At 42.6% G+C, this 26,274-nt stretch overlaps 1 protein-coding gene across 1 annotated transcript; it reads left to right on the top strand.

Annotated features, from left to right (window-relative positions):
• Positions 1-2,125: 2,125 nt before the first annotated feature.
• Positions 2,126-11,196, top strand: ANKRD33 (ankyrin repeat domain 33). Its single transcript, XM_063296569.1, has 4 exons — positions 2,126-2,485; positions 4,881-5,010; positions 6,583-6,723; positions 10,463-11,196. Exons 1-4 carry the CDS (start codon positions 2,186-2,188, stop codon positions 11,194-11,196), a joined length of 1,305 nt encoding a protein of 434 aa, XP_063152639.1. The 5' UTR covers positions 2,126-2,185.
• The last annotated feature ends 15,078 nt before the right edge of the window (positions 11,197-26,274 follow it).

The following is a 26,274-nucleotide window of genomic DNA, read 5'->3' on the forward strand; positions in this document are numbered from 1 at the left end:
GCCTGCAAGATGCTTTTGGAAGCACTGTGGAAACAACCCAAAATCACATTTTAAATATTTGAACCTGGACCACTTCCGAAGAAAAAAACATTTCCATGTAAGACCTTTGGACCAGTTCAGAAGTAGCACTGGACATGTCCAATCTTCTGTCTTTGGGCTGATTTGAACTTCCGGTTTCCCCAGCAGCGCAAGGACAGACCAACCACAGTTGTGAAGGGCAAGAATAGATGATTTCTCCCCCTCCCTTTCACCAGCCATCAGCCTGCCCTTCCACCAGAGTCTTCCCAGTTTGCATCAAAAGTAGTGTCCTCCCCCACCACCGCCACTGCCCCACTAGTGTGACCAAGACCATCTGGCTCTCCTACTGCACTGCATTTGGTCTTACAGTTGCTCTGACTGGCTGATCTGTTTTCCAGATGAGGCCCCAATCTCTGCTTTTGACAGCCATTTTGTTCTAGGTTTGGGGCTGTCTGCCATAAAAGGCTGGAACTTTTCTTCCTAGTTCAGTTGTGGAGTGGTGAAATGCCTTTTTTTTTTAACAGGTTCGGCAAAGGAATGGTGAAATGCTGGCCACTTTTCTCTCTCTCTCTCTCTTTTAACTGGGTAAAATTTGACAAGTGTTTTATGAAGTTTCCCCTTTAGCCCAAGTAAACAGGAAGAGCTATAAAATTGTGGTCTTCCCCTCCCCCTCCCTTTCTCTAGCCCTCAGAAGAGACGCTCCCAGAAAGGAAAGCAATGGGTGCCTACTCTCCCAGCTTGGATGAGAGGGGGAAAGGAGGGGAGGAGAGGAGCAGGGAAATCCACCAATTAGGACTGTGTTAATTGTGGTCCAGGCAGAACACTTGATGATCACTGTGGCTAAAATAGAGACACCATTTGCAATCTAGACAAGAATTTCTAAAGCAGCTTTATTTAGAGCTGTTTTATACCCAGGGAGACAAACAGCTGAAGGCTACTTTGTGGAAAAGCCCTTAGGCTGTTTTTGGAATCTTAGCTGATATTTTTTCTGGCACTGCCCCTATATTTCAAAAATCAAAGCTTGTAATCACTCTACAAGAAGTCCAGATAACAGCGTCTGAATTTTTCCAACCATCATCTGTATCCTCAGAAAACTATTTAAAAAGGGACAGACCCATGGATTAGCAGCACTAGGCATTCTCTACCTTGAAGCAAGGTTTCCACTCTCTGTTTTTGTTACAGGGCCCCCTTTCTTTCAACAGATAACTTCTTGTCCTTTCTGTTCAGTGAAGTGTGGCCACTTACTGCCCTACTCTTCGGACTGTTTCTTCAAGAACTGCTACAAGTTTGCATTTCTATCCCAGACTGTTTTCAGGTAGGAAGGCAAAATATCACAAGCCTGCAGGTCACAACTGGAGACTCCTCTCTGTTCACCTTCTCTTTTTTTTTTCTTAGAGCACCACCAGTAGAAAGGTTTTTATTTCTTTCTCAAACTCCTGTTAGCCAAATGCAATCTCTTAGCTTAGACAAAAAGGTACTTCCCCTTACATTCCCTGCTGAATCCCCTAGGCCATTCCTTTTAGCTCTCCTGTTCACTTGCTCATTTATATCCAGTGCTTGGATGCACACTCGTTACAACTCCATACCCATTGCAACTACATCTTGAAACAATCTCTATACAGGTAGTCCTCACTTAGTGACTGCCTCATACAGCAACTGTTCACAGTTATGACAGTGATGAAAAAGTAACTTTGCGACCTTCTCAGGTCTATAAAGCAAAGGAAAACTGAAGTAAGCTCATAAGCATGGTCAAAGTTTCACTTAGCAACTGCTGTGCTTAACAACCAAGCCCCAATTGTGGTCACTAAGCAAGGACGACCTGTACTTTCATCTTAACAACTGCCAAGTGGAGATCTGCAATGGTTTCCAGTTTCCTTTCAGAGCAGAATATCTGTTTATTTTGGAATATAATTTGTTTTAGAGAATATTGGACAAATGATCAATACAATATACTTATCCCTTCAGATCAAATATTAGTATTATTCTCTAAAACCCATGAACATGATTAGGGGGATGTCATATTTGAGAGGGATCAGATCTTCTCCTTTGCATTGCAGATCCCCAGCATGTGATTAAGAAAGAAGATGGAACACAAACAGTGCTTTCAAGGGAAATGAACATGGGCCACCAAAACCACAGCAAAAGCTACTTTCTGTGAACAGGCTGGATGAATAATGACAACAATGAAAGAGACCAAAACACACCACCCACCGTAAGCAAATCCAGTCTAGAACTACACTATGAGGATGAAGAGAGTGAAAGACAAGGGAAATATTCAGATACCAGCAGCCTCCTCTCTGATGACTCAGTCTACCCAGTGTATGAACTCACTCTATTTGACAGTGACGACAACCTAAAGTTCACATTGTACTGGTGCTGCGTCAAGAACAATGCAAAGCTATTGCAGGATAAACTTGACAGGGGGGTGACCAGGGAAGAAGTCATGGAACTGGACATCAATGGACAGGTAATTGGACCCCCTTCCTGAACCTGACACAGCACATGCAAACTGGAGATGAAATGGGCCTATGATGGTATGGTTCAATTGGGATATAGTTAGAACAAAGTTCAGCCCAGTAGGACTCCTATGGTCTAAGAAACAACCTCTAGCTTTACTGTTCTTAACAGGTAGTCACGGTAAATAACTTGAAGACCACGTGGAAGCATCAGTTGCTCCAGAATCAGTGGTCTACTGATCGGTTGGCACTCACTGCCATGAACACACTACTCCCTTGCTCCGAGCCCTGCACGGGCTTCCGATTAGCTTCCAAGTGCAATTCAAGGTGCTGGTGATTATCTATAAAGTCAATATGGCTTGGCACAGAAGTATCTTCCGGCCTGTTTCAACCACAATTGTTTATTCCAGGAGGAATTGCTGGTAGTCCCCCATTTCTACAAGGTACTTACCAAAGAGGCTCATAGGTACTGCTTTTGTACGGCAGCACTTAGACTTTGGAACAGCTTCCCCCTTGAACTGGGGCTGGCCCCTACAGTTTGGCCTTCTGGAAACTACTGAAAACAGAGCCATCCCAGAGAGCTTACAATGATCCATGATCCTTAGGATGGGTGACTGTATTATGGTCTTTGGATTTTATGATTTTATAATTATGTAATTTAAATCTTTTACCATCAGATATTTTTATTTCCAATGTTTTATTAGAGTATACCACTGAGAGTTTGGGGATTGCAGCAGGTAATAAATAACTCAAATAAATAAATCCAGTCATTCCACAGATTCAAAATACTTTAATATGACTGCTACATGAAGCAATTAACAACAAACTATTTGATGTTTGTGCCTGGCTAGATCATAGGGAGAGCCACAGCTGGATGGCACAAAGACATATCCTTTTATCCAACTGAATGAATAAGACACTCATCTGAGGGAGATCATTGGCCTATGTTGCAATGACTTTCAAGTTTAAGCACTTGGAGTGGAAGTTATTCCTAGTAATCCCCACCCCACCCCCCTGCCAACCAATTCAGCCAACAGCCAAATACTTCTTGTAGGCTGCATCTGTGCTGCTATATTAAGATAGACATATATTCTCTTCATAATTCTGGGTTATATGGCTGTGATTTCCAAATTTCATTCATGGGAGTGGAAGAGATGCAACGTTGTAACTTGGGCTCCTAAGAGATGAGGGTGCTTCCTCAGAGCCACCCGTCCCACCCATCATATTCCCTTGAGTATGACTATGTTGCTGTACCCCAGTTTCTTCTATGCATCCTGTTTTCCCATGTTGCCAGTGAACCCTTCCAGCTAATCAATAGGAAGAACAAAAACTGGGGGAATAGTGCTCCACCCTCATTCTCCTTTCACAATGTTTCCTTCTCAAGGAAGGGGAAAAACCACCCCTCGCCCCTGAGAAATTCTAGGAGTGAGGTGCAGGATGAAGCAGGAGTTCCTGCCAAGGGAAAACTGCCCATCCCACTGCTCTAGTGGAAATGTGGCAACCTTGTCTTTGCAGCCTTTCTTCTCAAGCAGAGCTGAGCCTATAGCTATCCTGCCCTCCTTCTCAAGTCCCACAATGTAATGAGAAGAGGCCAAAGGCCGTCTTATGGGCTGCTATCTATTCCCATGACAGTATCATTACCTTCTGCTCTGCTCCTTCAGTTCTTCAGGTGCCAAAATGCCTAATAGATCCTTTCTGTTTTGCAAACTCTTATTCATTTCCCAGGAATTGGACTTGAATGGCCACCTCCTGTTTCCCAAAGGATTGCTCTTTCCTGCTATAATCCAGGCCCCATTGCTTCCCTTTTGCCATGACAACATGGCCCCCTTGCAAAATAATCACTCACAGAGATACTAATATAAAAAAAGGTGTTTTGCATTCTGATTGTTCACTCTGAGACGCGCTGACACCCTGCCCTCCAGGGTTTAAAAGTGGCTTATGGTTTTTGCAAGTCAGCCTACGGTCTTATGTGCCTGGGGAGGCTCTAATGGGGGAAATATAGTAGACTAATTGCAATATAAAAGTTGTGCATTATACAGTACATAAGAGAATGTGTGTGTGGTTCCCTGACAATGTCATCCCCATGTACTGATTGCCACTTTCTACCCAGAGTTAATCAGAGAGTCCTATCTCCAGTATGCAATCTCATTATGGATGGGGAGGAACAGAGTTACCAGGGATGGTATTGGAAAGGCAGCTTTTGCTACATGGTGTCCAGTCTCTGCAAGGTATTCATTTGGCTGCTGAGCAAGCTCAGAAGTATGACCATATTGCACTGGGGTTAGTCATGATGTAGCGACCATCAGCATACTGGGATCACAGAACTCAAAACCTGAAAGGATGGATGGTGAAAGGTCTCACGTGCTCAGGAGGTTGGATCTTAATGTTTTCCCTCTTGCTCTCCAGAATGGCCTCTTGGTTGCGTGTTTCCAGGGTTTCATAGATATTGTCGTTCTTCTCAGTAAATGCTCCTACCTAGATGTCAATCATCAGGATAATGATGGAAACACAGCACTTATGGTGGCAGCTCAAGCAGGTAGGAAAAGTACTAACACCAGGCAAGACAACGGAGACATCAAGGAACATAACAGATTCAAACTGGGCTGGACATTTGATCAGAATTTAAAAAACAGCAAACTGAAGAAGACAGTTCCAAATTGTGCACAAATAATCTAAGGACTTTTCCCTTCCTGTCATTCCCTTGCTCAAATCCCAATCTGTCCAGAACTGTTTAATGAAAAAAAACCACTGTTGGAACTCCATGTCCTGCATCTCCCATAGCATGCATTTACCAGAAAAAAATAGGTTTTGAATGTATACTTGGTAGTAAGCCTGGGTTTGCTGTTTCCAGTTTGTGTGCTGACTGGCTCTGACTGGGGCAAAGAAGGGGCAGAAAAAGAGATTTACTTATTTGGGCCCTCCCTAATATTTTCCTCCAGTTTCACTGTAGAAAAGGGCAATGTGGGATGTTTTAAAGTGATGTGGGGGTCTTAGGACTTACCATTAGGGAGATATATTATGAGACAAAAATCAAGAGGGTTTACTGAAAGGTGAACTGATCTTCAGTGAGACATGGCCATGCCTCCATGAGAACTAGGACCCAATCTGATCATCAGAGTGAGTTAAATGCATTCACTATATGGAACTGTGCCCATCTGAATTCAGGTCTCTTTTGGCATTCCAGTTGAAATGGGTATGATTATCTTGCACTTCCTTCCTGTCCTAGTTTATCTGTTTAGTATTCTCTCATTTGTTTATTCAGACTATAATTTATATGCAGTTTAACTACAAAACAAAGTCAAATTAAATAATTGAAGCTAAATTTTTAAAAAATGAAATGAAGAGGGATCATAACAAAGGGAAAAATTCTTCACTGTGACAATCCAAATAGATGTTGAAATCTAGGTGGAAATACACACACACACACACACACATTAGTCTGCTTGTAGAAACCACTATCTATGCCCAGCACTGTTTGGCTAAAGCCTGTGTATTTTATCGAGATATTCCTCCTTTCCTTAATGACAACCTAAAATAAGATGATATATTATTTTAAACTTTAACATATATATCACTTTATAAAAAAGGAAAAAGCATGGAGCAAAGAAAATCCTGATAGCTGAGCCAATGTTTGATTTTTATTTCCCGCTACATTCAAGGCACAAAGCTTGGCATAAATCCTGTCTTTTTTCACCCACCATTTAGCAAAATTCTGCAAATTAATTAGAGTGTAACCCTAACCCTAACTTTCCCCTTCCTATTCTATCTTCTCCACAATCATAGGTTAAGAGTAATGGCTTATCTAAGGAACTTTGGTCTTTGGACCTCATTTGTTATAACCACAAAGGATCTCAGATTTAGGGCATTTGTCAGTCAGTTCATTTATACACACATTGGTGACTTGCACTTGTGGCAAAGTAGTAGGTATAAACTGTCTGCAAACCAAAGGTGGTCTGCGCAAAACCAAAAATTAAACAAAATTAAAAATCAGCCCCCAGAGTGGAACTGAATTCTCCATGATCAATGCTGCCTTTAGATTGTGATGAGTATCTGTTTTCGGAGAGTGCATTCCTAATGCTGTTCCCTTTCTCTCTCTGTTGCCACAAAGGACACATTACTATTCTGAACTATCTTCTGAATTATTACCCAGGCCTAGAAATTGAGAAGCAGGATTACAGAGGCCTGACTGCCCTTATGAAGGCTGCAATACAAGGGAAGAACGACTGCGTTGCAGCCTTGCTCATGGCAGGTATATTACTCCTCATTAACCTCAGCTGACCTTCCAGATGTTGATGTTGATTTTAATGTTGATGGACCAGCTTTAGGAGTTGACATAATCAAGCACTATGCAGAGAACCCACCAGTGATGGGAGACATTGGGGACATCTCTCTTCTCAAGTGGGGAAGGTATACTGCCTAAACTGGAATGTGAGTGAGACATGTACTTTTCAAGGACGGTTTGGAAAATGAAAAATTGCTTCTAGACCATCTTCCATATCCCTGAAGAGAAGCCTCAAAGATGCAACACAGTTGTTTCGTGCTGCTAGAAATAAGGCGAAGAAGTAAGAGGAGGAGTCTCACTGCTTTTAGGCCAGAGCAGAAAAGAGACTCGGCAGGCGGCTTCCAGGGTAATGGCCCATTTCATGATAGGATGAGCAGTGGAGGACAGCAGAAGCAATTCCCTGACACTCTTTTGTTCCTCAACAGCATGACTGGGATGAAAAATAGTTCAAGAGCACCCACAATAGAGAAATGAAGAGGAAGGGAGCCATGACTTAGAGCCCTTTGTCATTAGTAACCCCTAGAGCAACCCAACCCTCATAAAAAGATTTGCCAGCAGAGTGCTGAATTGCCCCTTTCCATGGGCCCCTTCCATTCACACACACATTCTAGACGCTCCAGGCTTGGCCATTCTCATGACCTTAGTTCTTCTTGCAGGCCAAATCAGAGTTTTTCTAGCCCTGCGCTATTCATCTGAAATTGGAGCAAGGCTAGACTGCTTCCTTTCCCTTTTTTTCTTTGCAGTGCTGGGGCTTATGGGCCATCTGTTTTTCTATTGGCTTTGGTCTTGCTTTGTCATGCCTCCCAACCCTGGGTATAATCAGTCTTTGCTCAGTTTCTGTCTCAAGCTAACCATGCTAGGAGAGGAAAACCGTCACCCCCACTCTAATGCTTTAATACATTTGTAGTCCATTTCACAAACTGATAAGCAGCCTGTGCAGAACTCCTGCCTTATCCCTGGGGTCAAGCAAGCCAGTATTCTACACACAGAGATATTATACCATGTTTAGAGCTATTGGGAGAAATACCAGGACACTATCCCTCTATGATCACAGCTAGCGGAGACTTTTGAACAGAGATGGAAGGAATGGTGCCTTCACAGCAAAACAGTTGCTACTGCTACTACTCGTATTTCTTGCAATGTTTTTGCACACAACATACGTTGAAAATATTGAAATTGTAAGGGCAATTTATTTTCTTCTTCTGGGTGTAGGGGGACAAGGGGATTTTTGTCATTCTGGGAACCATGGCAGCTCAGTGTGCCTCTCATTTTTTGAATGTTTCTGTGGATCAGCTGGAGGGAGAACTGATTGGCTCATAGTGTTCCTTACCTGTTCTCACATTTCAAGGCCAGCAGAAGTGAAGGTTGGTTTCTGAGGGAATAGAGGTGGAAGCTGAGCGAAAAAAAATATGCTGTCTGGAAATGTAGCCAGCTCTGAGAAGGGAGCCAACCTCTGGATGATGGGGAATGTCTACCTCAGTTCTTGTTTTGCATAAGGAAAGCCAGCCAACAGTCACAAGATCACCACAAGTTCACCACTTTGACCTTGACCTCTTTGATGGAGTTTTTAAATGTTAATAAAAGAACTCCAAGCAGCTAACAGCAATCTTGCAGAGTAGAAGTGTGGACCAAAAAGAGAACTTGCACATCAAGCTTAATTAGGTTCAGAAATAAATTCAGTCTTCACACAGCAGTTAGATGAAGAAAAGTAGAGGTAGCTTACTTTTATTCAGCAGATCTGGATACTGGTAGGTTCATAGTAGAAAGGTACTTCATCACTAGTTCTTTGTGGACACTTTCTATGTGGAATAGAAAGTCTGCGTGCAAGCAAGATGTTAGAGGACGAGGCCTGCATTACGCAGCCCTCCTGCCTGCATGTCTGCCCATGAGGTAAAGATGGAGATTGTGAATCTCCCAGACCAAGGAGGAGGAGGAGGAAGAGGAAATTGTGTGACCCATGTGACTTCCCACAAGCACAATAGATACACTCCTACCAGACAAACCCTCTTATTATGCTCGTGAGACAATGCTGGGTTGACCCCTGATAATTCCAACACTCTTCCCCACAGCTCAGTAAAGTGCTTTCTACCCTCAGTGGGCCCATAGGCAACTAAACCAGTTTAGGTCTTGCTGTCCCCATTGCTAGTCCTCCTTGCCTCTGTCCTGGCTAGCAGCCAGAGGACAGAGTCCTCATTTTCCATACTGGGGAAGTCTGTCCTCCTTGCACCTTCTCAGCTTCCCCAGCCACCCAATCATGGGCCTGCTGAGATTGATGATGCCTTTGATAGATAGTAGACCTGTGCATTTAGTCATCTGTTAAAAACTGCAAGCAAAGGGGCAGGGGAAGTTTAAAGAGCGAAATCCATTCTTATTGTCTGCATGAGCCAGAACGGGTTTAGAGATGGCAGAAAAGGGGGAGAGCTGGCCGAAAGGGCTGTTAGGCAGAAGGGCAGGGATGATGCAGTGCAACAGGAAAGCTCCCCCGGTATTTCACTGCACAGCTCCCCAAAAGCTCTCATCAGTGGCGAGTCAGACTATTCCCCCAGCACATTCTCCTGCTACACACGCCATGTGTACATAGTGATGCTGTATTGTGAGAAATAAAAACAGCAGCTAGGCCTAATTACTCTGGATTCAGTGCTCCAGGAAGAACAGGCATCAATGGTGGACTCTGCCAGGATTCTGGCAGTTGCCCAGAGATACCAGCTGCTGAGAAGTAGCTTGGCACGTTTTGGAAGGTCTTACTTAAATGAACAAGTTAAGTTGTTTTTTCTCATCTTGCTAATTAACCTGTGAGACATATACAACAGCACACAGTTCTTGTGACAAAAAAAGTGCCTGGTTTTAAATTTAAAAATAAATAATTAAAGCAAAACATTCACCCAAATCCAAGTTCAAAAAGATCCCCCCACCCAAATCAGGAGCTTTTGATACATATTTTGTCATACTAAATACTCTACATTAATCAAACTCCTGACTTCCAGAATCCTACCCCAGTCCAACTAATGATAGAAACAGCAGTTCTGTCTTTCATTTGATCTCACTCTACAGATGTAATTTTTTAAATTTGCACTTTCTTCCATCTGCTTGCAGGCAGGAACCAGAAGAGTCCATAATCCTTTTTATCATTTTGTTTACATGTTTATATTTGGTGACTTCTACAAGGTCACCTAAAGATAACCTTTGGGGGAAACTATGTCTAATGTTCAGTTCTAAACATAACACAATATATTCTTTTTTTAATCTAAATATCAGGCAAGGGATTCTTTTTCATCGTTCCTTCTCCACCATAATCCTAGTGAAATCACACGCTGTCTCACACACCCTCACACATGCACATGCGCGTATATCCCTGTAGAAGCTGCTTTCACTCTCAGGAGGAAAGGTGGACAAGGGAACTACTACAATCCATGATTCTCCACTCAATACACAACTCAGTTGTACTACTCAGATGTGCAAAAACTGCATGCCTGGAGAAAAAAGAATTATATTAGCACAGGATGCAGAACAGGGTTTTCAGGGATGCAAAGGGGCCCTGCTTCTCCTCCCTTATCACATGAATCTCAAAATGGGATGGTGAAAGCAGCTCTGGTCCAGTGAAGGCACTCCATGCCAAGACTTCTGGGGCAGCCATGTGGAAACGCAAGTAGGGACTTGTGGGGAATGACACACTGCTGGATTTCTCATCATGCATGCTTCCTCCTAGGAGCTGACCTAGGAGCTGTGGACCACGTGAAAGGAAAGACAGCACTGGAATGGGCAGCCATGACTGGATGCTTTGAAACTATCATGCGGATCAGAATCCTTTTGCAACGCCCATGTGCTCAGCAATTCTCTAATAAGTACTTGCCAGAGTGGCCCCGTCTGCCTGAACTGGTGGCTGAAGCAATGGCTACAAAATCCAGAGCCAGGTGTCTCTCTGATCACATTTGCTCTATGTTTACAATCTGTTGTCCACGTGACCCTGAGACAGATGGTGTGATGGATCACATGGTGCGCATGACCACTTCCTTGGCCAGCCCATTTGTGGCCACTGCTTGCCAAACTCTCTGTCCTGGCAGCCCACCAGAAATAGGCAAGCAGAGACGCTCAGTGCCAGAAATTCTCAACAAATATGCACCTGATCCTGATGCCGAATCAATAGCTAGTAGATCATGCTGCAGTGGCCAGTTCAGGACCCAAACCCTGGTCCCCTATCAATCCCCCAGTACCATTGTGAAGTTTCTATCCCTTCCTTTGCGATGCAACAGCATCTTCCCCAGAGGGATTCCAAAAATTAAGCTCACCAAGTCTTCTGCCCAGTTGACTCCTGAAGACAATGTGCCACCTGAGTCCACAAACAAGAAAGCACTGCAGTTGCCTAAGTGGCGATACAGGGAACTCAAAGAAGAGAAGAAGAAGGCTGAGGAAGCAGCCGGGCTCAAGAGGAAGCTCAACTAGGCTAAAGGAAAATCTCCTTTAGGACAGTTGTAATGTTTGGGGATGCAAGAAGAAAATGATACTCCCAAGACAAAGTAAAAATCTGCCCAGGAGTGATTCAGAAAATGTCCTCACCCATAAGGAATGCTTTCTCAATTCTTGGTCAGGCTAAGGAACTAATTCTAGAGGAAGTTACCTGCTAATATGGGTAATAGTAATTCAATAACTGCTAATATGGGTAATAATAATTCAAGCTGGGTTCCCAAGAACAGTTGGGGGTGTTGCTACTGTACCAGCCTCCCTGCTGCATGGCAACCTCCCTGCCTGAGCTGCTGGAGGCCATCTCCAGGCTGGCAGTGGAGTTTCCCAGGCTTGTGGTTCTGGGGGACTTCAACCTGCCATCCCTGGGATGTGCCTCGAAGGCGGCTCAGGAGTTCATGGCTACCATGGCAGCCATGGGCCTGTCCCAGATTATTTGGGACCTGACTCGAGACAGTGGTCTCACCCCAGACTTGGTTTTCTTGTCTGAGCAGTGGCAATGTGATCTGAGGGGAGAGTTAGATCTGTCCCTGTTGTCATGGTCAGGCCATGACCTGATGACCCTGAGATTCTTTTGTGCTGCCCCACTCCGCAGGGAGGCAGGACCCATTTGATTGGTCCGCCCCTGGAGACTGATGGACCTGGTAGGGTTCCAGAGGGAGCTGGGGGTTATTCCCAAGGACCTGATGCATGGTTCAGCAGAGGTCCTGGCCGTGGCCTGGAATAGGGCCATGGCCAAGGCCTTGGACAGGATCGCACCTGTGCAACCTCTCTTGCTGCGTTCGACCTGTCACTCCCTGTGGTTCATGGAGGAGCTGAGGGTTTTGAAGAGGGTTAAGAGACGTCTGGAGCACTGCTGGAGAAAGATGAAGACTGAATCTGACCAAACACAAGCTAGAGCTGCTATTAAGGCCTACCTTGTGGCAGTAAGAGCGGCAAAACGTGAGTATTTCTCCACTCTTATTGCATCCACAGAATGTCGCCTGATGGCTCTGTTTAAGATCACTCCATCTCTTCTTGGTCAGGTAGACTCAGTGACCCACTTGAAGGGCTGTTCAGAAGAGTTTTCGGAGCATCTGCAGGATAAAATCGCTCAGATCTATTCTGAGGTGGACTCTAAGCATGAAGCGGAGCCTGGGGAGATGCCAAGGGAGTATACTTACCCTGTTATCTGGGAATGGTTTGATCCTGTTGGGCCTGAGGAAGTGGACAGGATCCTCCAGACTGTAAATGCAACCACATGCCATCTTGACCTATGGCCTTCCTGGCTGGTAAAATCAGCCCAGGAGGTGACTTGTGGTTGGGTCCAGGCGATGGTTAATGCATCCTTGAGGGAGGGAGTGTTTCCGGCTGCCTTTAAGGAGGCACTCATGCACCCCCTCCTCAAGAAGCCATCCCTGGACCCTACTATACTGGGCAATTTCCACCCTGTCTCCCACCTTCCCTTTTTGGGAAAGGTGGTTGAGAAAGTGGTTGCATTGCAGCTCCAGAGGATTCTGGAGGAAACAGATCATCTGGACCCTTTTCAGTCAGGTTTCAGGCCGAGATATGGGATGGAGACCGCATTGGTCGCACTTATGGATGATCTCTGGCAGGAGCAGGATGGAGGCAGTGCATCCATACTGGCTCTCTTGGACCTTTCAGTGGCTTTTGATACCATCGACCATGGTATCCTTTTGGGGGGGCTCAGGGGGTTGGGGATGGGTGGTGTAGTTTTGCACTGGTTCACCTCATTTTATTTATTTATTTATTTATTTATTTGATTTCTATAGCCACCCATCTCAGCAAATGACTCTGGGCAGCTTCCTCCAGGGCCACTCCCAATCAGTGGTGATAGGAAAGGAGAGATCTGACCCTCGACCCCTCCATTGTGGTGTGCCGCAGGGTTCGGTACTCTCCCCTCTCCTTTTTAACATCTACATGAAACCACTGGGTGAGATCATCCGTCACCACGGGATGAGGTATCATCAATATGCTAATGATACTCAATTATATATCTCCATCCCAGGTAAAGTAAGTGATGCAGTCGCCACCCTCTCCAAGTGCCTGGGGGCTGTGGGGGTCTGGATGGGGAATAATAGGCTTCAACTGAACCCTAGTAAGATGGAGTGGCTGTGGATTGATGGCCCCTTGGTTTCCAGGAAGTTGTCATCTTTGGTTCTGGATGGGGTGGCACTGCCCCATTCGGACCCAGTGCGGAGCCTGGGGGTCCTCCTGGACTCGTGACTCCTGCTCAAAGAGCAGGTGGAAGTCGTGGCCAGGAGGGCCTTTGCACATTTTTGGGTGGTGCACCACTATGCCCATTCCTGGACCGAGATGCCCTCTGAACAGTCACTCATGCCCTGGTCATATCCCATATAGACTATAGCAATGCGCTGTACATGGGGCTACCCTTCAAGAGTATCTGGAAGCTTCAGCTGGTCCAGAATGCGGCTGTGCAGACAGTTATTGATGCTGTAAAATCAGCACACGTGATACCACTGTTATGTGAGCTGCCTTGGATACCAGTTTGCTTCCGGGTCCAATTCAAGGTGCTGGTTATCACCTTTAAAGCCCTATGTGGCATGGGACCAGGTTACCTGAGGGACTGTCTCATCCCCATAACATCAACCCGCCCCACTGGGTCAGGCGGAAAGGGCATGCTACAGACCCCATCAGCAAAGGAATTCCATCTAGCAGGATCCAGGAGGCAGGCCTTCTCTGCAGTGGCACCCACCCTTTGGAATATCCTGCCCCCAGAGTTGAGATGGGTTTCCTTGCCTCCGGCCTTCCAGAAGAACGTGAAGACCTGGTTCTGCCGCTTTGCTTGGGATGGGAAAGGTAACAGCTCCACCTGGGGATGGTTGGCACTATAGCACCCCCTATTGATTGTGATACCATCTCCTCTTGGGTTTTATATCTATTTATCTTATTTATATTTTTAGACTATAATTTAGGTTTATATGTTTTTATTATCTTTTATTGTAAACCACCCAGAGTCCCCCGCTGGGGGAGATGGGCAGTGATATAAATTTAAAAAATAAATAAATACATAAATAATAGGACCCTAATGCTCAGGAAGAAAGTGTGGGTAGGACAGAAGAAAGAGTATAAATGTCTCCCTTGCATAGAATTTCCCAACTCCAATCCCATCAGCCTCCAAAGGAAACTTGAGAATATACCAAAGCAACTTTTCCTTCCAAACTGGCAGAAAAACTGGGGAAGAGAAGCAGATGGAAGAGATTTAGAGCTTGAAAATGTGCAGGACTGGGAAGGAAGGAACACCCTCTTGCTCTTTTTTCAATTTATACTTCAGATTCTTCCTTCCCAAGTTAGTTTTATTTACTATGCATAAGTCTATAATGTGTATTTTCTTCCCAAGAGCATTGCCTCACTAGTGATCCATATAAGAGATTTGGAAAATTGGATACATTTGTCATTTCAGCATGTTGTGTAATATTGTCAGAAACAGTACCATTATTCTGTATTTTTCAGAGATAGGGAGGATGGAAAATAGGAGACTGCTGCTAACCAAAACAGACTTTTTTATATTCAAAAAATTACGAAAGTAGTACATTTCTACTAAATATGTTTTAATGAATGGTATATTTTTTAATGAAAACTATGTAATTGCTGTGACAAGAAGACAATATCACTGCAGTAAATGAGAAAATCAGAAATGAAATCAGACTAGAACAAGTCTGCACATGACCTTAGCCAAAAAATTTGTGCTAGTATAGTTGCTTGGGTGGCAGGGGTATGTGCCAATGTGATGTGGAAAAGAAAAAGGGTTGCTTAAAATTAAGTGAAATATGAGGAGTCCTTGGTATTCTCTGAGCTTGATTATAACATCTGCAAGCAAACAAGCAAGCTCAGAGAACACCAAGGACTCCACAGTTCAACCCTGAACTACAGATATTTTCTTCTATTGGTAACTAATATGTTACCACTATAAATATGGCTGCTGGAAGAATTCAAATGTATGAACTGTTTCAGGACCAAACTTCATTTCATTAAATGCATTGTTTGCATGAAGTCTTTCCCATTTAAAATAATTATATGAAGGGCAGAGACATTAAAAGATGCAGCTGCTTTGAAGTAGAGACATCAAAAGATGCAGCTGCAGTTGCCAGCAGGTGTTGTTTGTCCTCCATAACCTCTGAAACAACTTTTTGGAATCAGCTCCAAAATGCAGCATGGCCCTCGTAAGTAGACTTCTACTTGCCCAGGAGAGGCCTGCCTGGGACCTACACTATTTTTTATTGCCAAGCAAAGCCTTTTTAAATTATCCTAGGGTCTCTGAATTTTTCATTCTTTTATTGCTATTCCATATATGGGGGCAGCAGTGATCTCATGCTGGTGTGGCTCCTATTTCCCCATAATGCTATAGGGCTTTAGCAGTATTGTACCAGTAGAACAAAAGATGCTGAGAGTGAAGCCTATAGATGGCTTCCTGGTCATGGAAATTTACCAGAATCCTAGCAGGATTAGGAACTTGATTGTTTTAATACCTCTACATTTGCAGCACAAACAATTAAGGAGTTGTCCATTTTACAGGAAAATGTCTCAAGTGAGAAAAATGAAGTCACTGGGGGTAAAGAAAAAAAAATAGAACATGGTTGTTGTAGATTATGGGCCACTAAGTCAGTTTTGCTCTAATAAGCCATGATTTATCAGCTAACGAGTAAACTGACTTACTGCCTCTTCTCTATGCTTCCCTTTTTTCTTTAGAAGCCAGATTTCAGCCAAGGTGTCCTAGTTTCCTAAACTATTTCCTCTGACATCTGAGGTGACAAATCCTGGTTAAAGAACTCCCTGCAAACCAGAATATGAAATCAGGGCATACATGGCTGTACTAAGTTGGATCAGTGTGGTATTGGAGAATTTGTTTAAAATAAGAGAGCTGCCCAGTCCAAAAGTTATGGACACTTGAAAAGCATAAATGAAAAACAAATGTAATACTTCAAAGAACCAGTTACAATACATAACATGAATGGACTAAGCAATCGCGCTTCAGACTGTTGGTGTACTTTGGCATGAAAGCAAAAGGGGAACCATTTTTGTATGATCTTTATTTTGAGCCTCAGGTTGCAAACCTTTAATCTCCAAGGTCAGGGCAGAGTCATCTAGTGCAAAAATGGGATCTCAGGAGAGTGCCTCATTATTATTTCAACTCCATTCCCGCGCTGTTTTCTTTCTTATCTGGCTTCTCCACCAGAGCCTGCATATGGGATGGGGGTGTGCTGCACATGGATGTGGGAAATATCTGTTCAGTACACACTGTCCTGGTTTGCCTTCAGCGTCTGGTGGTGAAGGAAAAGAAGAAGGGTGGGGGGAAGCCAAGGATAGGACTTACTGAGAGATGCTAGAAAGTCTCATTCATCCAATGTTATGGGTTCAGCATACATGGAACAGGGACACAGACATGTTTTGAACAGGTGTCTGCCCACATGTCAAAAAGGAGTTGTCAATATCCTTAAACAGCAAATGTACTGCAAGAGACAGGGAAGACATGCTTCTCTCTCCTCATGATGCCTCAGATGCTGTTTTTCTTTCCTCAGAATAAATATTAGAAGTGTATTCAGAGGATACAGAGCAGGCTGTCTGAGGTCCAAGCCAAATCTCACAAATGGATCCCCCACCCCCACCTTATTACAGGTAGTCCTCGCTTAACGACCATTCATTCAGTGACCATTCAAAGTTACTACAGCACTGAACTTACAACCATTCCAAGTTATGACGGACTGACTTACGGCCAGTCCTCCAAGTTGGGGCTGTTGCAGCGTCCCTGTGGTCATGTGATTGCCATTTTTTACTTTCCCAGTCAGCTTCTGGCAAGCAAAATCAATGGGGAACTGTGTGATTTGCTTAACAACCATGTGGTTCGCTTAATGACCACAGTGGTTCGCATCATGACCACATGGTTTGCTTAATGACCACTAGCTTAATGACTGGTGCAAAAAAGGTTGTAAAATTGAGTTGGAATCACTTAATGACCGCTTTGCTTAGCAACTGAAATTCTGATCCGAATTGTGGTTATTAAGTGAAGACTACCTGTAGGTATGGTTTTTTTCATATTTATCTGTGTGGAAAGGTAGAAAAAAGGGAAGAGAATCTTCTCCCATTCTTTGCACCTTCTTTCCTCCCTTCTCTTTTCTTCCCATCTTGGCAACAGAAGTCCACTTTTCCAGAAAGTTGACTTGTCCTTAAATCCTTTCTGTCTTACCCAAACTTGCAAGGGGAAAATACAAGGTAATCCTATGCATACATTAATTATTATTTGGTTATTAAGAGGAATATCAGCGTCATGGAAAACCTGCATTTAGTCTTCCATGGGGTCGATACTCCCCTGACAACTCCACAGAAAGATGTAGGAGGTGGTGACTGGGCAAAATTCTGCTTTCTCTGACAGCCAAAACACAAAGGGCTGTGAAGACCCAGAGCCCAATGGTTAGATGAAACAGGGTGGTCTTGCTGTTATCTGGGAGGAGTTTGAGCCTGTTGAACCTGAGGAAGTAGACAGGGTTCTTGTAGCTGTTAGTTCAGCCACTGCTAGTTTGAGATGGGTGGCTATATAAATCGAATAAATAAATAAATAAAATAAAACTACAGCCCAGCAGGTTGCCAACTTCCAAAGGCTCTTCCTTCATGCAACCTGGAATGGGATGATTTTTTCCTGCTTTCCCAGGAAACTGTTGGACCAGCTGAGACCAGCTTCAGTCTGCCTCAGCAATGGGCTGCCTATGTCATGGAGGCTCCATTGTGAAGACACATCCTCAGGAATACATCTTTGTACCAGGGCAAGAAAACTGTATGCATCAACCCTAACTGAGCCACGAACTCTTGTTTAACAACCAGAAGAAGCCCTGTTCTTTGGGCCAAGTCACAATTTCTGGGATGTTTCATTTCCCACAAATACATCCATTAAAAATATTATGTCTCTCTTAATCTCCTACCCTGAAACAAAAGCAAGATCTGTGTAGTTTTCTTTTACCTAAAATACTCAAAGGAGTCTGTTCTTCACCCCGGCTGATTTGCTATGCCAAAATTTCACAATCCTACCTTAAACTATGTGGGATGGGGGAGGTTCAGATCATGGCAGGTTACAAGCCTAACATTGGATAAATCGTATTTTTAAAATCTAAGTAATATTTCATTAGCGTGTATCAGAAAATCCCCCCTTCCTGTCCTATGTCAATTTTTTGATAATATTTTCACAACTTCCAACTGACATTTGTTTTTCTCAAGAACTTATGTGTAGGAGTTTATGAGGATGCTTCATTTGGCTGCTAAATGAGAAAGTCTTTAGTATAGTTGTAACAACTCACAGAGAGTTCTGTCACTGTTATTACTAGAATGAAACAGGAAAGAGAACATTTCACAAATTGCAACCACAAAAAAGGATTCATATACTAGTAGATACTTTAGCATTGCTTTTTCCACAGTTACTTAGAACTGCAATTAAAACAATAGTCCCATATGGCACTAGATTAAACTCAATATTATCGAGGATCCTACTGTCATGGCCAAGATGCTCTATTAGGCTTACTCAGGAGTAAGAGCCATTAAGCAAAGGTCTCTTGTAAGTTGAGTTAGAAGATTCCTCCTTGCAGTCGCTGCTTATGTATTTCTTGGCACTAGTTGAAATCGTTTACATGTTTTTCTTTAGGTTCTGGTTGAAAGGGTGGCAATAATATGAAAAATTTACTGTAGAATCATAAAACTATAGAGTTGGAAGTGTTAGGGCTATTGAGACCAATTCCCTACTCAGAGCAGGAATCCAAATTAAAACATTCCTGACCCATGGCCTCTGCTTGAATATATCCAGTGAAGAGGAGCCCATCAACATTCTGGATTATTGGTAGGGCTGTGCAGTGACCCAAATTTAAAGGGGGAAAAGTGATCCAGAATGTATCTGGGCACATGGGCAGCACTTGTCAGCACCTCCTTAAATCATTCATATATCTTTAAGGACTTGCTGACAAGTACAACATGGGCATACCCACATACTCTGATAAATCTCCTTTTCCCTTATCAATCCAGGTCACTGCAGAGCCCAAAGTAATTGGTTCCACTGTCAAAATGCTTTTACTGGTAGGAAGTTATTTTTTAACATTAAATTGGAATCTGCCTTCCTGTCATTTAAATGTATTCTTTCATGTCCTGTATTCTGGAAGGACAGAAAACAGATTTTTAAAAACAATTTATTATTTTTTTAAGAGAAAGAGAGGGCAAATAAGCAAGTATTTTAAGAGTACTATCATGTCCTCCTTCAGTCTTCTGTTCTCAAGGATAAACATTCCCAGTCCTTCATTCTCTTTACTGTGGATTAGTTTCAAAAATACTAATATTGTTCTCCTTCATTGCTCAAGTTATGGGTGGTCTCTTCCCTATGGAGTGTTGCTTCCTCTGCCAGCTTCTTTGATTCAGTGCATTTTTATCCTTTCTTTTGAGGTGAAGTATAACCACTTGCCACTGCAGTCCTCTGAATTTAGTTTTGTTTTGAAGCGCCATTATTGCTTCAAGAAAAAGGGTGTATCAAGTTTTCGGGCAGGAACATAAGCATGACACAAACAGTGCAAGTCATGATTGGAGACTCATGTCCGTTTTCATTTTTCCTTAATACCAACTTTAGAAGGTTATTATTTATTTTTGTTCCTTCAGACTCTGCTGAGTACAACTATTGATTTAGGGGATTTTTTCCCCTAGGATTTTCCTTTACATTTCCTTACCAAACTCTATGTCATGCTCCCAGATCAAACATTCAATTGGATTCGCATGCATGTTCCACTTAACACGTGTATCTTTTTTGTGAGTCAAAGGCAGGGGAGGGGGAACATTGTTGGAGAGTGAAATCATCTTGTCTGGACTATCTCACAGTGCCAGGGTTGTTTGAGAGAAGCCGTTAGAGACAGCTGCAGATTCTTACACTACCTGGCATGAGAGGGAGGGGTGCATACCTGAGAAGGGGAGTGGGGGGGGATTTGAATTCACTGAAGATGTTTAATGGGGAAAAGCATGGGATTTTTCCATTCACAACTTTTTCCTTTGTGCTGAATGCTACACACCATTAAAGAGAATTCTAAGTAAATGCTTATGGGTCAGATTCAATGGGAAGTTGAGTGTTCCAGTCATCACACTCTATTGGCAAACTCCTGTTTGTTCCCTCACGCAGCCCTTGAACAGCTGCACTGATTCTTGATCTGTTTCTGGGGGTAGTTGAAGTACCAATGCTAACTCTGCAAGAACTTCATATCTTGGGACAAAGGTACCTGAAGGATTGCCTGTATTGACCCCCTTCCTGTACCCAGAGATCATTAATGGAGGCTCTTATTTGGGTGCTGCTTTTGTGAGATATTAGTTATAACTAGAGAAGGAGAGGTTTCCTCAATGGGGACTCTATATCTAAAGAATGCTCTTCACACATTATTGACTTTTAAGTATCAGACAGACTTTTTTCCAAGCTTTGAAAATAACTTTTAGTCCTGCACTGAGTATTTTTTTTGCTAATGATTTTGATGCTTTTAGATTTTTTAAAGTAGAATCTTCCATAAACTGCCCTGGAAAATATATTATTTGAAACATTTAGCAGTGTTTTACCAAATAAACCAACTTTTCTATTTGCATTACAATGGAAGGACAGTTTTCCCCAGCAGAGATTCGCACTACAGTAACTGAAAGAGAACAGCTGGTGGATATTTAAAAAGATAATGAATTCTATGCTTCAACATATTACCAGATTGGTTTGGCCCAAGCTTGCAATGAAAGAGAAAAAAAATAGTCTCATAGATTCTCATAATCTCAAGCAGTAATATGCATATCATATCACCTAGTAGATCAAGTGCCTTCTCAAGATGTTGAACAGACAATCTCAATTATACTTTAGGAAAAAAGTCATCTGTTTGGTTACTCAAGTGTTTTAGAGGGCTTGTGCAGAAAAATCATAAGCCTGTTTACATAGAAATAAGGCCTGCTAAATACAGTAGGATTTTCTACTCTAGTAAATGCATTTAAGAGAGCCAGTTTGGTGAAGTGGTAAGGCACCAGGCTAGAAACTAGGAGACCTTGAGTTCTAGTTCCGCCTTAGGCATGAAGCCAGCTGGGTGACCTTGGGCCAGTCACACACACTCAGTCCCAGGAAAAAGGCAAGGGCAAACCAGTTCTAAAAACTGCAGGGACTTGTCCAGGGAGTCACCAGAAGTCAGTGTTGACTCAAAGGCACTGTAAAACAAACCCTGCATTTAATATTGCTGTTAAGAAAAGCATGGCTCAGTTATTCCGCTGGTTTAGCAATGATAATAAGATATATATTTATATTTATATATAGTTATATATATACTGTATATGTATTGTTATCAGTTATATATATATTGCATTATATCTATATTATATTATATATATTTATTGCATTAGTAATTAAGCAGGTTACATTAGTTTTTCTAATTTAGACCTCACCTTATAACCCAAAGAGAGTCCCTGTGATATCTAGACCTGGTTTTCTCTTTAGTTTTACTGGCAGGCTCCACTTCTCTCTTGGCAGGTAGCAATTCAGCAGATAAAGCTTTCCTGTTGCTGAAATTTCAGGTGGAGGGAGCACTTCACATGATGGGTACTGTTTGGGGAGGAGGAGGGTGCTGACAAGCCACCGTTTCAGGAAATAAAACGTTACGCCAACTCTATCAGGTGGCTTTTTGAGTGTTGAAAATTCAGTTCATAAAAAAAAACTCTTGCACAGCAACTTCATTCTCTGAAGAAAAACTACAGATGTCATGAGTTCCTGCCGAAAAATACATTTCCACTTTCAAGGGAAGCATCAATGAAAGATTGATTCAGAAATAATCTGGGGCCGCCTGCTCTACCATGGATGGGTGGGCAGCTGAGATTTCCAAAAAGGAAAAAAGATGGCTGGCATGATTAGAGAAAGGTATTCCAAGACACATTTCCTGCAAGGAGGAGACTTCCTTTTCCTGCCTGCATAGCAACAGACCTGCTGTTATCAGATCAAAAGTGTTTATTTCCAATGCAAGAGATGCAGACTCTTTGCTTTCCCATCCAAGGACCTGAAATCGCCCCCAGCTAAGATAAGGAAGCTGGCAGTTTCTGATAAATTCAGATAACAGATAATGACCCACAGATTTGAAAAAGAAAAAGGCTCAACAATATATGCCCAAGTAATTTTACAATCTTTTAGAAAGCTCTAGTGCTACATCTTTACACCACAGGAAATTTCAGAGGAGGAATTGCATTTCAGCTGTTTTCTTCCCCATTCTAATAAAGTTATAAATAGCTTGTGCAAAATGATTACTAAACTTTAAATGCTATCTTTAAACTTCTGAAAGGAACTTTAAAACATGTGATTCCCACTCTCTGCACTTAGCACAAATACTGGCGACACAAAATGTGTACTTTATTTGTTGTTAAGAATATACTAGAGTTAGAATGAATTCTAATGGCCAGCTTTCATCAAAATGCTAGGAGCAGGGAGGGGGAAAAAATCTTGCACATAACTGCTAGCCTAACAGTCCTGGCTCATCTCCTTCAACTATCACTACTTAATATTAGTCCTGGTCATGCAAATACATTTAACCCCAAACACAAGAGAAAAGGCAACTTTTAAAAGGGAAGGCAGGGCACCTGGTGGATTTGGAATCAGGAGGTGTTCTGGAGCTTGATATGGTTGCTTTTGAGCAGCCACTCTCTGTCAGTTGATCCCAGGAGTCCCTTGGTTGATCAAAGACCTCTGGAAGATGAAGCAGCAGAAGCAACAGAAGTGATGCCTAAAGCAAGCAGTGGGGGGGGGGGTAGAGGAAAAACACTAAATCTGAATCAGGTAAGAGCTCATATTCGAATCTACATCATGGCAATAAGGGTGGAGAAGGGCCAATACTTCCCTTCCCTTAGTACATGGTTGAGCTGCAATCTCCCTGCAGCCTGCTGTCCTACACATCATTTTGCTGATAAAATTGCTCACATTCTCTGAAGTCTTGATTCTTCTTTGGCAGAATCTGGACAGATGATTGGGACAACTTCTTGTAAAGTCATGTATCTTGTAAAGTCATGTAAAGTCTTTTGACCTGTAGAGTTCAATGAAGTAGATAGATTGTTCTTCAGCATAAACTCAACTATCTGTAGCTTGGATCCATTCCCAGCTCCTTTGGGAGGCTGGAACTGGGAATGTTGGCTGGGTCCATGAGGTGATCAGTGCTGGTGTCCTGAAGAGGTCCTCCCAGGATTCAGTCATATTGGACAATTACCATCCTGTCTCCAATCATAACTTTCTGGGGAAGGTGGTAGGGTTTCAGCTGCAGAGTGCCATAGAGCAAGTGGATTATCTGGAACCTTTCCCCATGGGATTCAGCTCTGGACATAGGATGAAATCAGCACTGGTAACTCTGGTTGATGACCTTAATTGGGACCTGGGTGGGGGCAGTGCACCCCTCCTGGTACTATTGGACATCTCAGCAGCATTCAATGTAATGAACCATTGTATCCTTGACTACCTGTGAGAGTTGGAGGCAGTGTTTTATAGTGGTCTCATTCCTTCTTGAGTGGGCAATTCCAGTTGGTGATAGTAGGGGACAAAGGCTCAATTGTCTTCCCTCTGCCCTTTAACATCTACATAAACTTGCTAGGAAAATTTGGGGTGAGGTATCATCACTACCCTTATAATGCCTAGCAATACATCTCCATCCTAGGTTGAACCAGTCATGCTGTGGAAGTCTTGATCTGGTGTCTGCAGGCTATTGGAGTGTGGATGGAATGAAACTGGCTGAAGCAGAACCCTTGCAAGATGGAGCTACCACTTGTCCAGTTCTCTGCCGGTTCCAGTTTCTATTTGGGGTGGTACTATACCTGAAAGAGATGTTCTGTGACTTGAAATGGGCAGGGTAAGGTTAAGGGAGCATTGCCCAGCTTCAGCTAGTGTGCCAGTTAGAGTAGAGTAGAGTAGAGGTTCTGATGACAGCAACACATGCCACCATCACTACACAGTTAGGCCACTGCAATGTGCTTTACATGGGGCTGCCTTTGAAGATCCCTCAGAAACTGCAATTGGTATAAAATGCAGCAGCCTTTGTGGTAGGTGAGAGCTGCCGCAGGCACATAACACCTGTACTGTAAGCCCTGCGTTGGCTTCCAATGAGTTTCTGAGTGCATTTCCAAGTGATAGTTTTAACCTATCAAGCCCTTGACCCCAAATACCTTCAGAGCTACCTCTTCCAAGTGGAATCAATCCACCAATATGGTCTTCACACAAGAGGTTACTACTGGTCCATCATTTAAAGTATTGGGGGAAGGGGGTAGGAAGTAGTGTTCTGGCTTATGGCCCATGCTCTGTGGAAGAGCCTCCCCACCAAAGCCAGGTCAACCCTGACAATATTCCAGAAGCTGATGAAGACAGAATTGTTCGCTTTCAGGCAAGTGGGTACTCTTAACTTGATTGGTTATATTGTTGCAGTTATTTATAAGCTTTTATGACTTTTAATTGTTGTGTTTATGACTTGTGTTATTAACTGCTGGGAGTCTATTATGGGATTATGCTGGGATACAAAATTGATACATGCATACACACTTGCATTACTGGATTTAAAACAGGGGAAACAGCCTCAAATTCTCAGTCAGCTATGAAGTTTATTGAATGATCTTGGTTAATCACTTTATCTCAGCCAAGGTTCTTACGAGGAAAAATAGAGGGGCATTTCTTAAGCTCTTTGGAAAAATAGAGGGATAAATATTAAATTTATGTAAAAATTATAACTTGGAGAGCCTGCTAAGCTTTATGCCCAGGCAATCATATGTAACAGGAGTGGCCTACTCACAATCACCACTATGAACAGCTAGCATAGCACATAATGCACACTATATCAGATTATATATAAACACTCTTAGACTAGTCCCAAAGCACCTAAATTAGCCATAAGAAGAAGCTACATTTGAACCTAAGTTTATAAAGAGTATCTGAAACAGAATAGACTAAAGGCACATCCAGAAGCTGGAAGGATACCATTTATGAAAATGCCAAGAAACTATATTTGAAATGTAGATATTCCATTCCATGCAATGCTTAAAAATTCCTTTTAACTTACAGTTTATATAATCCAGTTTGTTTGAGATGTAAATCATAGGTGCCCATAGCAGGAATGGGCAAGCTGAGGCAACTGCTGAAATGTGAATCAAGAGGTTGTGATGCAAACTCTACTCCTTATGTAGTTGCATGTGATGTCTTGACACAAGTATGAAAAGTCAGCACTTGCATTTAGATGTCACAATATTCATTTCATCTTTTTGGCAACATCATGATTAGGAATAGATGCCTAGAGAGGTCATTTAAGATTGAAGGATCTATTGCAGACTGAGGATGAATGATGACTCAGCTGAGAAGGTGAAGAATAAACTTTGCCTAAATCTTAGAGAGCTGAACTGAGCACGTAAAGATTCCAGTCTTGTAATAATTTCAGAGGTTACCCATGTTTTCCTGTTGCAGCAAAATCAACACGTATTAAAAGCTGACAAACTTGGATGAAAGAGTGGGTGTTGCTGAGAAACGAGAGAATGTTAGAATTAGAAGAACATAGCCTGAATTTTGGTTGGCATGGCGTTTTATGGTATGATAAAGTTAAAGTCAATATAGATTTTAAAAATCATTATGTGAAAAATGTCATATTAAAAATATGGAATAAATACAGGCCCAGGCTGTGCCCAAAAATACCTTTATTGGTCTTAGCACAAGAAGCATTTTATAGAAAAGAAACTGTGGGCAAAGAGAAATGGTTAACATATCAAGATTTGCTAGTACAGGAACATGGAGAGCTTAAGATGAAGTCAAGAGAACAACTGACTGCAGAGGGATTGAGTTTTCAATGATTTTCATATGCGCAATGAAGAGAAGGATTTAATATAGATAAAAAGGTAACTGGAATTGAACAACTGGAATTGAACAACGTAAGATGGAATTTGAAACTGAGCTATGTACAGATTATGAACATGTGATTGCAAAGATGTATCAACTTTTGTTGAGATTTGAAATGGAAGAACAAGTTAAAGATGTCATAATAAAATGGACTAAGAATTTTGGTTATAACA

The sequence above is a fragment of the Candoia aspera genome, chromosome 2, assembly GCF_035149785.1.
Source record: "Candoia aspera isolate rCanAsp1 chromosome 2, rCanAsp1.hap2, whole genome shotgun sequence".
NCBI lineage: Eukaryota > Metazoa > Chordata > Lepidosauria > Squamata > Boidae > Candoia > Candoia aspera.